At 50.9% G+C, this 14,351-nt stretch overlaps 1 protein-coding gene across 9 annotated transcripts in view; it reads right to left on the bottom strand.

Annotated features, from left to right (window-relative positions):
• MTMR14 (myotubularin related protein 14) overlaps positions 1–14,351 on the bottom strand; it is a 44,876-nt gene that overhangs the window by 4,480 nt on the left and 26,045 nt on the right. For 8 of the 9 annotated variants that reach the window (XM_060631704.3, XM_060631706.3, XM_060631705.3 and 5 more), the window contains 8 exons: positions 13,155–13,221; positions 11,805–11,890; positions 11,447–11,523; positions 11,147–11,183; positions 8,383–8,453; positions 7,566–7,624; positions 7,254–7,392; positions 6,314–6,490 (listed from right to left, as the gene is read on the bottom strand). In XM_060631704.3, the coding sequence (XP_060487687.1) occupies positions 6,314–6,490; positions 7,254–7,392; positions 7,566–7,624; positions 8,383–8,453; positions 11,147–11,183; positions 11,447–11,523; positions 11,805–11,890; positions 13,155–13,221 (713 nt within the window). The remainder of the gene's footprint in view (positions 1–6,313; positions 6,491–7,253; positions 7,393–7,565; positions 7,625–8,382; positions 8,454–11,146; positions 11,184–11,446; positions 11,524–11,804; positions 11,891–13,154; positions 13,222–14,351) is intronic. The other variant, XM_060631711.3, reaches the window with a different exon arrangement.

The raw sequence follows: 14,351 nt of genomic DNA, 5'->3' as shown, positions 1-14,351 counted from the left end.
AGTAGTCTAGCCAGTGGAAGTGGAGGGGGAGGGGAGGAGATAATAAGACATCAAACAAGGCTCTTTCATTGGCTACCCCAGGTCTCCATCCCCAAGGGTACATCAATTTTGATGTCTGATCCTTTATTCAAGAATAGCAGAAGGTGCTTCTTATAGAGACCCAGAAAGAGAGAAGCATGCATAGTGGTGTAGGGTGTGGGGAACGGAGAAGGACCTTCATCGAACTTGGCCCACCCAGTTAGCTGGCATCAGGGTCTCCTAGTTTGAGGCAACAGCCCTCATAAGTGGCCAGCACAGGCTCATCCTCAAGCAGCTGCCACCTAAGTGATGCTCTGGCCAGGTACTGCATCTCTGGTAATCCTTAACCATCTTTATCTAACAGACAGAGAGAAAAATGGCAGTTCAGACAGGTGAAGACATTTGCTCAAGGTCCCATAGCTAGTAAATGCAAGAAGAGCTTTTTGAAGGCAAGTTTGATAACAGATTTGTCCTACAACAGAACCACCTTGAGACCAGGGAAAACAGATGGTTTTCTACGTTAAAGCTGCCATGAATAGGAACCCCCTGCAACACAGAGACTTCCACATTCATCATTCCTGCTAAACCCTGGAAGGTTTGTGACAGCAGCATTAGGGATGAGAACAGGACGTGGTCTGCTACCTGGTGGAAGCCCCTCGTGCCCTAGAAAGAAGTGTTTCCTTGTTTCTAGATGGAGAAACTTGGTAGGGCTCAAGCAGTCTGTAAATCAAAGAGACAGCTGCCCAGGAGAGGGTAGACCACATGCCACAGTCTGGTATTTTCTCTCTGCTTCCTCCAGGTTATCCTGGGCCTTCAGTCAGCATAACTCCCCTCAGGTCAGCATGGCTCCACAAATCTATCTCATCTACTGTTCAAACTTCAGGGCAGAGTTTCTCTTCCAGTTTTAGCGGTCTGTAGGAAAACAACTGCTAAACACCAGAGTTTTGAGGGGACAGATGGGATGCTGAGTAGGATGGGGCACTCCTGGAAACACGTAAGTTTCTCTTGCTCGCCGCCCCCCTCCCTGGGCTATCAGAAACTCACACTACCAATGGAAAAATGGCAGGAACATGGAATGTGAGGATTCCTGGTCCCCTAAGCTAGGCACTTCCTTTTACTCCCCCTGTGTCCAGCAGTTAGCACTGCCCAGGCAAGAACCACGTTTGGAGTGGCCAAGGGATAGCTGTGGAATGAAGTAGGCAGCACACATAGCAATAGGGGGACATAAAGCCATCTCAACAAGCAACCATCTTTTGCATCTTGTACAAGAGTGAGCACACAGGCTGCAGATGAATCTTCCTACTTGAGGCTTTTGTCAAAGGAAGGGTTGCAAAGCAACTGTTCAGCTCCTGGGTTTAAGAGCAAGGGACTATGCGAAGCAGAGAGGTGCTCTTAAGTGCCAGATTAGCTGGCTGGAGGGGACACCTAAAGATGAAAGCAAATAGTCACTAGAACAAGTGACTGCACCTGCTGAGTAATAAAAAGGAAAACTTTCAAGACGGTCTCAGTACCCAGGTATGTTAACCAGCTTTATCAAGACTCCACACTCTTCTGCCCTGGTTCTTTACTCAAGCACAAAGCAGCAGAAAAAGAAGTCTGAGTTCTAGCTCTTCCAATCTCCTGCCTACAGGACCAGAGGGAACATGGGGCCAAGCTATTCTCAAACTGGAGAACTGTGGAGCCAATGATTCTTCCAAGGTCATGTGTCCACATCCCTGAAGCTCAGAGGGCTCCTGTCTCTGCCCAGGAGACTAGAGCCACAACTCCCATCTTTCCCCACCTCCCATCTTTCCCCACCTCCTGTCAGGCACCCAGTGTGGGCAGGACTCAGGCAGGTATCTTTTAGACAGTCCTTTTTGGAAGGAGGTACAAGAATATCCATACAAGCAGAGCTGGCCCCAACCCACACAGCTGAGGCAAGAATGAACAGGTCTGGCCTGAGTGCGTGGCCTGGCCTTTTACCTAGCAGCCTAGTGCCCTGACATGGCCTGTATGCCATCAGATATGTGAATAAGGACAGGTCCTTTACCACAACTGTTTACTGAGCATTTATGGAAAGGATGAGTATTTACTATGTGCTAGATACTACGCTCCATTATCTAATTAAAAAAATTTTTTTTCCTTAACGTTTATTATTGAGAGACAGAGAGAGACTGAGCGTGAGCAGGGGAGGAGCAGAAAGAGAGGGAGACACAGAATCTGAAGCAGGCTCCAGGCTCTGGAGCTGTCAGCACAGAGCCCGACACGGGGCTCGAACTCACAAACCACGAGATCATGACCTGAGCTGAAGTCAGACGCTCAACAGACTGAGCCACCCAGGCGCCCCTCCGTTATGTAATTTAAACCCAAACTTAGGTAAGCCAGGATCATTACTTGAACTTTAAAGGTGGAATGAAAAAACTGAGCTCAGCAGGGAAGTGATTTTTCCAAGTTACAAACAGCTGGCGGGCAAAGCTGGGACTAGCCTAAGCCAGCCTCATGATACACTGATCTTCCTTCCTGATAAAGGGTGGGAGGGACTTCAGGGATTGGTTCAGGCATGGGCACATCATTTCCAACTGGAATAAAGCACAGAGCTTCCGATCCATGATTAGAAAAGAGGCCCTTTTGTGATTCCTGGATGTGACAAAGGAAGCAGGGTGTCCTAGAAGTGGCTGTTCACCATTAGGGAAGCTGTCAAGGCAGAGCTAGCATGTAGAAGAAGGGAAGGGTAAAGAACCACAAGAAAATGGAGCTGGAGCCTTGAATAGACTACACTGGAAGGTCATTTTTCCACTGGACTTTTCCATAAGAACCAAGTTTTCCCTTATTGTTTAAATCTATCGAGATGGGTTTTCTGTTAGTTGCCTCTGGAAGCACCTGAAATGATGCTGATGCAGAAGGCTTGAAGGTACACAGCTAGGAAGAACCTGGGTGTTGCCCATCTAAACCTCTCATTACACAGATGAAAAATAGAAGCCCAAAGTCCTCAAGTGACCTGTCTGAAGTCATGTAGGGAATGACTATCTGAGCCAAGACCTAAAATCCCAAACTTTGAGAGGGCCTGGATGTCACCTCTAATCTACACTTATGCCCTACCAACCCTCAAGCCTCCAGATGATGGTTCCAGAGCCTCTGCCTAACTGAATGCTTCCAGGAATGGGGAAGCATCAGTTTTCCCCAACCCACACTTTAAACAAACATCAATGTGTGTGTGTGTGTCTGTGTGTGTGTGTGTGTGTGTGTGTGTGTGTGTGTGTGTGAGAGAGAGAGAGAGAGACAGAGAGACAGAGAGAGAGACAGAGAGAGAGAGAGAGAGAGAGAAAAGGAAGGATGGAAGGAATGAAACTGCATTCCTGCAGCAGCCCAAGAAATCTTTAATGGCTCTAAGTGTCCTTTTCTGGGTCTTAAGCTGGCAATGCCCTCTCACCACTCATCCTTGGTTTGGAGCTATGGTCCCATGCAAGACAATGTTAAACATGAGACAGGAACCCTATGTGTTGCAGAAAGCAATCTGGTTTCTCTGCCTCACTAAACACAGCCCAGGACAGAGCTCAATGGTTATACTGAGCAGTTGGTATGTGGTGAAAGATGGGGAAAGAGCAGCTAGCTGGGCAACAGAAGTTGGTTCCTATGTTTCCACTTAGCTATTCAACCAGGCTGCTGGGTGTCCCTTAGCCAAGTTAATCTGCTCTTTAGGCAGCTTGGCTTCAAGCGGGGCTCAGTGGTGGCACCATCCCTCCTCAGGCGTGGACAGTGCTGTGCTAGCAACCCCCCACCCCTAAAGATGTCTGACTCAGGAGCAGAGACCAAGGCCACATGGGGCTGAGCCATTTAGTAACCAGGACCTTGGGAGGCACATGAGCTCAGAGCAGTGGTCTTGCCTCCTCCCAGCCCCCAGCCCTGTAGCTGATGAGAGATTTAACAATAGTCCAGAAATGCAGCTCAATCAGAAGCTGCTGCATGGCAACTAATAATGCAAAAGAGCCACAAGTCTTCTCAGAGAGGAGTACAGTGTTGGGGCTGGGTAAGAATTAGCACCCCACAGAACTTTCTTCCCAGCACAACACCTACTTCTTAACTGTGAACAAAGCTTCGCTGACTCTTTTCATAGGAAAATCCTGCTTTAAGAGAGAATTTGGAGCATATGAAACCCAGAGAATTCACATCATGAGGGAAATTTCAGCTGTCACAGATAGGGGTTCTTTCCATGCAGTTCCCCCTGCTGCATTAAAAAGCTGATTGGCTGTTGTTACCTAAGAGAGGCAGGCAGGGAAGCTAATGACAGGATCCCTCAGGCACTTTAAGATAAAAGAGACTAAATTAATTTTAATGTTAATGGAAATACATAATTAGAATGCTCCAAATCTGAATAATCTAGTCTTTCAAAACCTCTGGCAAACAGGCTCCCAGTCCAGAACCTTGTTGCCTGGCCAGACCAGCTGGGCTCCAAGCAGGCATTCCCAGAATAGACTGGCAGAGCCAAACACCTCAAAGCAGCCCTGCCCACGCCTCTCCAAGGCCTTGTGCCCCACTTTGGCCCAGCTATCCCAGTCTCGACTATGCCAAGCACACAGGGCTGTGAGGCCAGAGGACTCCCCCAGCCCTCTGGTCTCCTTAGGGAGGGGCCTTTGTAGCTCTCCTGGGCCAACCCTCAGAGTCTGAGCCACCCAGTGCAGGCAAAAACCACTGTGACGCTGACGAAAACTATCACAAGATTGAGAAGTAGGATTTCTTGGCAAGAAGAAGGGGTAATAAAAAGCTAGGGTGTGGGAAGAGGTGATGGAGTGCCACCTCAGCGGGAGCCCCTAGCAGCTGGATAGTTGAGACTGGAGCAGGACCTGAGAGGATAAGAGGAATCTTCTGGTCTCTTTCCCAGTTGTCTAGCAATGCTGCACAGGCAGGAAGGGAGGTAGGGACAGTGAGTAAGAGTTCCAGCCCAGAACTGCGAGGGTTATGTAGAGCCACTGCGGCCCTCGAACAGGCCTGAGGAAAGCTGGGCGTGCAGACAAGGGTGCCATGGCAGCGGGCACACAGGACAAGAACGCGCACAGGCCTGTGACTTGTCTGCCCAGCACCCGCTCTGCTCAGCCACCTTCACCAAACCTCCTGTGGGGTCAAAGGAGTTATAATCTTTGTTTAGTGGATGCAGCTATAGCACTGGCAGACATGTGAGTGCTCTGGGTTCTCTAAAGGTGAGCACAGGGGACTCCTTGGGCCCGTGCACTCTGCGGGGCTCCTACTAGCCTACAGCTGACCTCCTCTGCCTGTGTGGAGAAGGGCACCCTTCCTCCACTGCCTGCCTTTGCCCAAGGAGAAAAACCAGAGGATGGTGATGGGAAGAGGGTTCCAGAAATTTCAGGTCTTTCCTTGTAACATGCCTGTGACTTTGGGGCTTGGTTTCCTTACTGTTAACATGCATGCTGGTAAGACCTGAAACTTTTGGAGCAGTTCATTTCAGAGCTGGGCTCGAATCTGGGCTAGACTCTAAGGCTCATGCTCTTTATGCTAAATGCCCCTTTCTCCTTGGAATTTCTTAAGGACCTCTTAAGCCACACCCTGCTTTGTTCTCTCCAGAAGGGCCAGACATTCTCAAGACTTTAGAGAACAAAGCAACTCACAGGATCCTTTCCCTGTGTGTATGACATGGAAAACATGGCAATGCTAGGAAATGCTTTCCCCAAGTGCCAGGCCATCCCTCAATCCTAAGCCCCTACCTACCCAGTGCTCAGCTTCAACCTCTTATAGGAAACATTATTTCTGCAGCATGCTCCAGCCACACTTGTACATCTGGCTGAGCACTTCTCAGATGTAGAGTCTCCCAAGGTTCACCGGAGCCACACACATCTAGCCTAGCTCACTACTGTCTATTCTCCTCACCGCTCCTCCAACTCAGACATGGAATATGAGGACCAAAAAGGACTTTGAGGATCTGAGTCCATCTCTTGAAACAGAATATGAGGGCCCAGGGGCTGAGACCTGCCAAAGGCAATAGGTGGAGGCAGCCCTAACCCCCTGCTCATCACACTGTAACCAGTACAGCTTCTGGATTCCCTATCTGCCAGGGCTCTGGGAAGGAGTCTTCAATTGGTGCTGCAGACTAGCTCTTACCCAAACACTAACACATCCTCCAAATAGGGGTGGGCCTGCAAGCCTGGCCAACCCCTCTGGCCTCCTGGGTACACTGCTGACCAGGCTGCATGCCAAGGAACCACCTGAGACACCAGCTCAGGGGCTGAAACCCCACTCTCCAGGCTTATTAAGAGGGGAGGGCTAACTACCTCCATCCACCATTAGGGGCTTTGGAGCTCCTCACCTGGGTTTGGGGACCTCCAGGGGACTGCTACCCATCCTGAAAAAGTCAGAATGGTTCGAGGATGAGGAGCTGGAAGACTTGGCTTCCCCCAGCCCCTGGTGGGAAGGCAGGCGGTCCTCTGAGGGCTGTGACCGGTTCCAGAGCACACTCTGTGGAGAGGATGAGTGGCTCTTCCTCCTGCAGTAGAAAGAGTAGGGCTGTTGGCCAAGGGGCCACCCCAGGCAAGCCCTCTGCCCACTTTTACCATATCTCAGGGCCCGGTCCTTCCTTCTACTGGGAAAATGCCACATAAGAATGAGTATACATTAGTATTCCCTCAGGCTTGGCTATGGGCAGCAAGAGCTGGGTCTTCAGAGGGACTGTGACATCCAAATAATGCTGGCCTACTGGCCTCAGAGCACATGCTAGATTTGTAACTAATAGCTCAGAAACTGCCCCTCCTTCCAAATGTTATGCAAAATTTTGAGTCATTTGTCTAGAGACAGAGTCATCAGATTCTCAGAGGAGTTTACCCTCCAACAAGTCCCCAATTCCCAATCATCATTTTGTAGTCCCTTCTCATTTTCTTCTTTTCTCTACTTGTCTCCCCCCCCCCCCCCCCCCCCCCCCCCGCCCGCAACCTCCCAGGCAAATGATACAAGGGAGCTCCTCCAGGGAGTCTTCTTAACACCAGCCTCCCCTCACCCCACCCTGTCTGCCCAGCCCGGCAGCTTCTTTCTTCATCTCACAGAGAGCCCCAGTCCTTTATGTTCCTGGGCCACCACGGACAGTGCCCCTCACCAACCAGATGGCTGGCCTCTGAGGTCCAGGAGAGACAGCAGGACAGGGAGCTGTGCTCTCAGCCCTACTGTCGGGGGTCCCTTTTGTTCTTGGGGCTCCCTGGAGCTGGTGGCCCTGGGCCACAGCTGTGAGCAAGCTTAGTTCCAGCCTGGCCCCTCACCAAGCTGCCTGAGTCTGTGCTCCTGCAGGGACCAGCTCCACGGCCTCATAGGTGAAACTCCCGGCGGCTCCTGGGGAGCTCTCCATGACCAGAGAGAAGTCACTGCCAAGGCTGGTGGTGCTGCCACGGTCCTTTCGTCCTGAAAGAAGCAAGTGCCATCAGTCAGCACATTATCTTCTCACACTACTGGTCCCCCACTTCTTCCATACCATACAGCTGGAAAGAGAAGTTTCTAGAACAAACAGTTCCTGTGTGGTCTATACTAAGAAATATGCACAGAGGAAGGGAAACCTGCTGGGGCCTGTAACTCACTCAGCATACAGATATCTTCCAGAGTGAAGCCTGCGTCCCGGGCTGGTAAACTCTTCCTCCTATAAACAGAAACAGAATAGTGAATTACATTCGGGGCCGGGGGCTCTTTTGTCGTCCCCATGCCCGGCATGCTGTTTGCCCGGGAAAGAAGCTCCAACTCACTGACAACTCAATGAGACATGTCCTACCTAGAGTGTTGCAAAACATCAGGCCACTTCTGAGAGGCCAGCAAAGTCTGACTCCTTCCTTTCACCTTGGCCCCCCAGAGTTCAATCTGGTCCAACACACCTAGGAGCTTGGATTTGGAAGGCAAGTGAATTCAGAAAAGATACCAACTCTCACAGAGGTCGTAAGGCAACTGCCAGACAAGACTCCTGTGCTTCCCAGGCTGGAGGCAGATTGTTCCACGATGGTGGGCTGCACAGCGACACAGACACACCGCTGCAGCAGCCCAGGGAAGGGCAGGCAGAAGAATTTGCCTCAGCCAGAGACTGGAGTGTCGGGAGTCCTCCTGTGCTTCGGCTGGCTTTTCCCTGCAGCAGTGTGCCCTGCTTAGTCACCAGAGACCACTCCTTGGTCCGAAAGCCCTTCTGCTAGTATAACTGCAGGCAGACCCCAGCCCTGCCTCACAGGCAGAAGAGCCTCTTCCCTGACTAGATGTCACCAGGGATCTCTACCCTGGCCTCAGAGGTCAGCTTGCCAAGCAGGCAGGGAAGCCAGGCAAGGCTAAGACAGTGAGTGAGACCCTGCCTACCCTTCCCAGAATGGTCCTTCCCAGAGTGCCCTGCCCAGAGTGAGAGAAAAGCCTTCTCCTCACCTCTGTGTCTTCAGAGCAGAGAACTCCTCAGAGATGATATGCTTCAAAAAATTGAAGCAGAAGAAGAAAATCTGAAGAAACCAAAAAGCAATACACATGAGAAGACAGCTTTCTCCAAGGAAGAGAATCTAGCAGCCAGCCACCTGGTCAGCCTGCTGACAGTTAACAGCCCTGCCTCGGGGACCCTGATGGATACTCTGCTCTATAAACAGTACAGGTGGGAAAGGGCTTAGCAGACCGGGCAGATGTGCCTGGGCGGAGCCAAGGAAGGTTTCATACATGGGTAAGCCACGGAGTTTTCCAACCACCTTCAAATTCAACATGCATGTTCTCAAGCTACTGAAAAGGATAAAGAGAATGGCAGCTTTCCCCCTCAGCCTCTTCTAAGAATCCCAAGGAGAGAGGCTAACCAGGAAGAACAGCTGGGAGAGAGATTATTTGGGGGTGAGATTAATGGACACCGTGGGAACATAATGGAAGGGAAAGGGATCAGATTTTGTAGGGGAAATACCCAGATATAGTAGTTCAAAACGACCAGGGTTCAGGGACAGCCATGATCTGGCTCAGAATCTGAGATGGGCACAGGCAGGAAGAGCTTCTGACCTCTAGCTGCATCCCCACCACTCTGGGCAAATTCTCTCTCTTCCTTTCCAGCCAGTGCCCTAGTCAAATGGGCCTCCATGAAGTGCACAAAGGCAGTCTCTGGGGGCGGGGAGCCTAGGTGGCTCAGTCGGTTGAGCAGCTGACTCTTGATTTCCACTCAGGTCCTGGTCTCACGGTTCATGAGTTCGAGCCCCTTGTCAGGCTCTGCCCTGAGGTGACAGTGCAGAGCCTGCTTGGGATTCTCTCTCTCCCTCTCTCTGCCCCTCCCCTCTGCTTGCATGAGTATGTGCGCTCTCTCTCAAAATAAACAAATGTTTAAAAAAAGGCAGTCTCTGCACTTTTTAAATAAACTCCACAGTGACTCCGCAAGGTGTGGCCCATCAAACCCTCACTCAGATAAACACCCACACACTATCCCAGAACCCCAGACGATTTCCTCAAACAAACAACCCCACCCCCACCACCAAAAAGGGAGGGCAGGTACCCAGGTGGGGTCAGTATGAAAATGTGTGTTACATAAAATTAAATAGGTGTCTTCACCACAGACTCTTTAAAGTCTTTAATATGCCAGTACGCTGTGAACCTCGAGGGCTGGAGACAAGGACAGAGTGCTATTTAAGAGGCCCCTAGGTTTTGTTTTTTGTTTGTTTTAAAGCATCAGTGTCTGGAGTGTCTGGTTGGGGTTAGGGAAAAGCCCAGGCATGCTTGGGTGGCTCAGTTGGTTGAGCATCTGACTTCAGCTCAGGTCATGATTTCACGGTCCATGAGTTTGAGCCCCACATCGGGCTCTGTGCTGCAGCTTGGAGCCTGGGGCCTCCTTCAGATTCTGTGTCTCCCTCTCTCTTTGCCCCTCCTCCACTCATGCTCTGTCTCTCAAAAATGAATAAATGTTAAAACATTTAAAAAAAAAAAAAAGCCCACACCCTGAAAACTGACCCTCCCAGCTGAGAAGACCCTCTTGTTTATGCTGAGAGATGGCCAGGGTCTGAATCCAGACCCTGCTGGGCTCAGCCTCATCCACTGTCCAGTTTCTGAAGGCAGAATCTGCCTTCCCTTGGGGGTAAGGGAGATGGTGTGGTGTGCAGAATGCTCTGGAGCACCAGTGAGTCTCAAAATGACAGGCTGCAAAGGGGCTTTATGTGCCAATTTCAATGCCAAAGTCACCGCCTCTGACAGAGTTCACGGAGGCCTCTGAGGAACAGGCTTATGAGCTCTGCAGCCCTGGCAGATGCGATAAGCACTCAGAAGAGATCTGGAAGGGGAGAGAAGCCGCTGAGAGGGAGGAACAAAAGGAGGAGGCGCAAGATAAGATGCTTGGAAAGAAGGCAGCCTCAGGAGGGTGAGAAAGACGTTTCAGGAAAAGGGGGGTGGGTGGACAGGGGGCAGAAAAGAAAGCGCTAACGCTGTGTGACAGCTCCCACACTGGGCACCTAGACTTATTCTCTTTGTGAGGCAGCACAATTAACACCAGGAGACCCAAGGTTAATCACATTACTCAAGGTCACCAGGTACTAGGTGGGAAAACCAGGGTTCAAACTCGGGTCTGACTCCTGGTCTATGCGCTGGGCAAACAGGCTGAAAAACAAGCCCACCAAAGAGGCAAAGACTGCAAAAAGCAGAAAAGGATGGGGTGTGGAGACGACAGAGAGGGAAAGAAGGGACGGCACCCAGAGAGTAAGGGAACCCTGGAGCCCTGCTGGCTGTGCCTGGTCTGGGCCTGGGGTGGTGGTGAGCAGTTGGCCAAGACTCTGCTTAGTCGGCTGGCCCTGGGGCTTCAAAGCTGCTGAGTGGGTGTGATGAGGAAAAGAGACAGGAAAGAGCCTCTGGGTTGTAGCTGTAGGGCTGAGGGGCCAAGGAAAAGCTTGTAACTTGGTTCCATAACTGAGTGCAGAAAACAAGGTCACCCATAAGAAAAATGGCAGCAAAAGCAAGGGGAAGAGAACTGACAGATGAGGTGATTGCAGTGAGTGAAGGCAAATGTCTTATCTCTACCTCAGGGAGAAGAACAGAGGGTCAGGACTGGGGCTATAGTGCTGGTGCTTTTCGGGCTGTGCTGCCTGATCCCTACACAATGGAGCAAGGAACTGCTCCCTCTGTGCGGACACCAAACAGAAGTCATGCTAATGGTCTCAGGGCCCAGGTGTTTACTCGTAGTACCCACCTCCTCTCCTTTGCTGAGCCGATCTACCAACATGTGCCTGAAACAAGAAGGTGAGGAGGTCAAAGAGAGCAGCGCCATGACAGGAAGTCAAAGGGGGACTGGAGTCACAGTGGGGAGACCCTGGCTTTGGCACTACAACCTCAGGTGGGGCCTAACAAGCACCTTCAGGCTTCCCCAAAGAGGAGGGAGTGTCTTCACCTCTAGCCCTGTCACACAAGCCACCACACCCAAATACACTTGGAAACGAAGTTCCCAAGGCACTGCCCCCACCCAACAACCTGACATTCCCCAAAGGCTTACCCGAAGAGGAACCAGTCGTAGGCCACAGTCAGGTAGAGGATCTCAGCAGGCTTTAGGGATGTGTGGATAAGCCCATCCTGGAAGAAACCAGAGAGACTGCCAAGTTTAGAAAGGTGACCCCCACGATAAAGCCCCCTCCTTGTCTCAGAAGCTGAACTGCAACCACAGACGCAGTGACAACCAGGCTGCCCCAAAGCCCCAAGAACAGTGTTGAACCCGGCACTTGCTCTCAACACTTGGGGTCCCTCACTCCAAATCTCGATTTTCTGGAGACAGTCCTAATTCTCCCAAAGGGTAGATCTTGGTAGATGGCCTCTGAAAGCTCCCTGACTCCACAGCCCAGCCCATCCATACTCACAGCCCACAAGGAAAGGCGCAGGAGAGAGATGAAGAGTGGTGTCCGGTCCCAGCCCGAGATACAGTGTACCAGCAGCCCGCTGTCATCTACTCAGGAACCACACAACAGGAGGCCCAGAAGAAAAGCACACGAGTGGATGAGTAGGGGACATGCTCCCGCCCTGGCCTGGTGTCAGAAAGCCAGGCTAGCCCTACTCTCCTTCTTCCTGGTGGGCCTCTCCAAGATTCGTCTCCAACCTAGTTCTGGAAAGGGGTGGGTGATAGGCACTTGTCTCTGTACACAGCGTTTCTTCTTTCTTCTGGCTATCTTTCTAGGTACTTCTTAGAAAGCAATGCTGCCCAAGCAGGTCTTTTAGGTGAGGCTGGTCTGCAACTCCCCACCTGGGGCCCTACAGTTACTCTGGGGGAAGACAATTCTTCACTGTGCAGGGCTTTCCCAGGAACTACAGGACATTTGGGATCCTTGGCTAAGGACCCACTAAATGCTAGCAGGCTTTCTCCAATTCCTACAACAGCCACCTCTCCAGAGGTCCCCTTGAGGGGCAGTACTGCCCAGGTAGAGAACCACTGCCTAATTCCAGAGGCTGGTATGACTTTTTTGTACACCTGGCCACAGTGACTGGTTCAAGGATGGGCACTTGACCCAAACTGGGCCAATGAGCATGAGCTCTGGGACAGAGGCTCACTCTCTCTTTAGGGGAGGTAAGATGGCAGGATACAAGTCAAGAATGGGTGCCAGCCATGAAGCTAACCAGAAACAAGGAGAGTGGGTTTGAGAAACAGGGAGATTCTTTGTGACATTTCTTAGGCACCTGGCTCTGCTGTGGGGCTTTCTTGGTTATATAAGCTAACACGTTTTTACTTGTTTGAGCAAGAGCAACCCCACAGAAGTCTTGACTGGTATCAATGAGTCCACCAGCCCACCCTAGAGACACTGAGCATGACAGACCCAACCAATCACAACAGCCAAGCCGCCTGGAGTACCATCTGGAGAACAGGCCCTCTAGGGACTTTTGTGTGTGCCCAGTAAGAAACCAGGACTGATTTTTCTCTCATCTTTCTGAATTAGAAGAGGCATTTCTGACACCACACACAACACTGATGATCAAAGGTCAGCTGCCCTTAGTGTAGAAACACTGTGTGTAGTTCAGATGGTAAGGAGTGCACAATGTAGTTTTCTAAGGTTTTGAGAAAGAGGAACAAAGATGCCAATGGACAGGGGAATCCCCAAATCCTTTTCCCATAAAGCAAAAGGTAGGTGTGTGACCCCAACAAACATGTTCACAGTATCATGACCTGGGAATACCCAGAAGGTCCAATGGCTTGAGAGTTCACACAGAGGCAGACTCACCGTCGCTGTTAATTATGGAAAGCAGCAGTTTCAGGTAGTTTTGTGTTTGTTGCACCAGGTCCCAACTCTGTTGAAGAATGATAAAAGGTCTCTTGGTATTGATATTTAACTCAGGGAATTCAACGGATTTAAAAAATAAAATCCAACAGTTATTCTGAGGCAACAAGACCCAGGATCTTGGTCACTGTCCACAGGCCCTAAATCCCAGATAATCTGACATTTCACTCCCCACTCCAAGAGCGCTCTCCCTGCACCCTTACCCTGTGGGCCACCATCACCCTGTGCTCTAACACGATGTGATGGTGAGGGATGGGAAGCCACGCAGGGGCCTGGGCAACTCACAGCCCCACACCCAGAAGCAGCTACACGTTAGCCTCCTCTAAGCCCTGGGCTCCCAGCACGGCTGTCCACGGAGTTGGTGGCAGCAAACAAAGAGCCTGAGCCTACGACCACTGCTGCCAAATGCAAAGAGCCATTCTTTCACCCATGATCACATCAGAGAAAATATCAACCGTCTCATCGACCATGTAGCTTTCATGTTTTACTGCTATTCACTGCAAACTCTGTCCTTTGATAAATAATAAGTATAGTCTGTTTGGCAGAAAGATCTTTTAATACAGGAGGTCCATGAGGTGGGAGATGAAATATAAGAAAAACTGCAAAGAGATGGGAACTTCTGTTCTAGCCCAAGCAAAAGGTCCAGACCAGATGCTCTGAGAAAGTCTACTGGAATCTGGAATTCCATGGGAGGGCCTGACCCGATTCTGAGTGCCCGCTCCCCTAGCTGGGGGAAGCCTCCTAACACAACTACGTATCATTGTTCTGGGGCTGTGTGGAGAGGGCAGCAAGTGCCAGTGAGAAAGCACTTCCTGGGGGAGGGTGAACATGGCACCTGTAACCATAATGGTTTTCCCAGGAATTTAAAACAGGCTCATTTACCTGACCCTCCACAGCCCCTGGAGAGCTCTGACCCACTTTCAGCAGCTCTTGAGACGGTCGCTTGCAGCACTGCACTAATAAAGTTGCTATCCGTAGTAGCACAGGGGTCTTGTCACTCATCTGGCTCAACCTGTCATACACACCATCGCCAACAGACTTCCTCTGAGCTGTTGATTCTTGTGGGTGAGGAAAAGCAGGAGGGGGAAGGGAGGAGGCAGGAGCTATGCGACAGCACAAAGTCCGGGGAGGTCAGGTAAG

The sequence above is a fragment of the Panthera onca genome, chromosome A2 (assembly GCF_046562875.1).
Source record: "Panthera onca isolate mPanOnc1 chromosome A2, mPanOnc1 haplotype 2, whole genome shotgun sequence".
Lineage (NCBI taxonomy): Eukaryota > Metazoa > Chordata > Mammalia > Carnivora > Felidae > Panthera > Panthera onca.
This window is presented reverse-complemented; position numbering and strand designations above follow the sequence as displayed.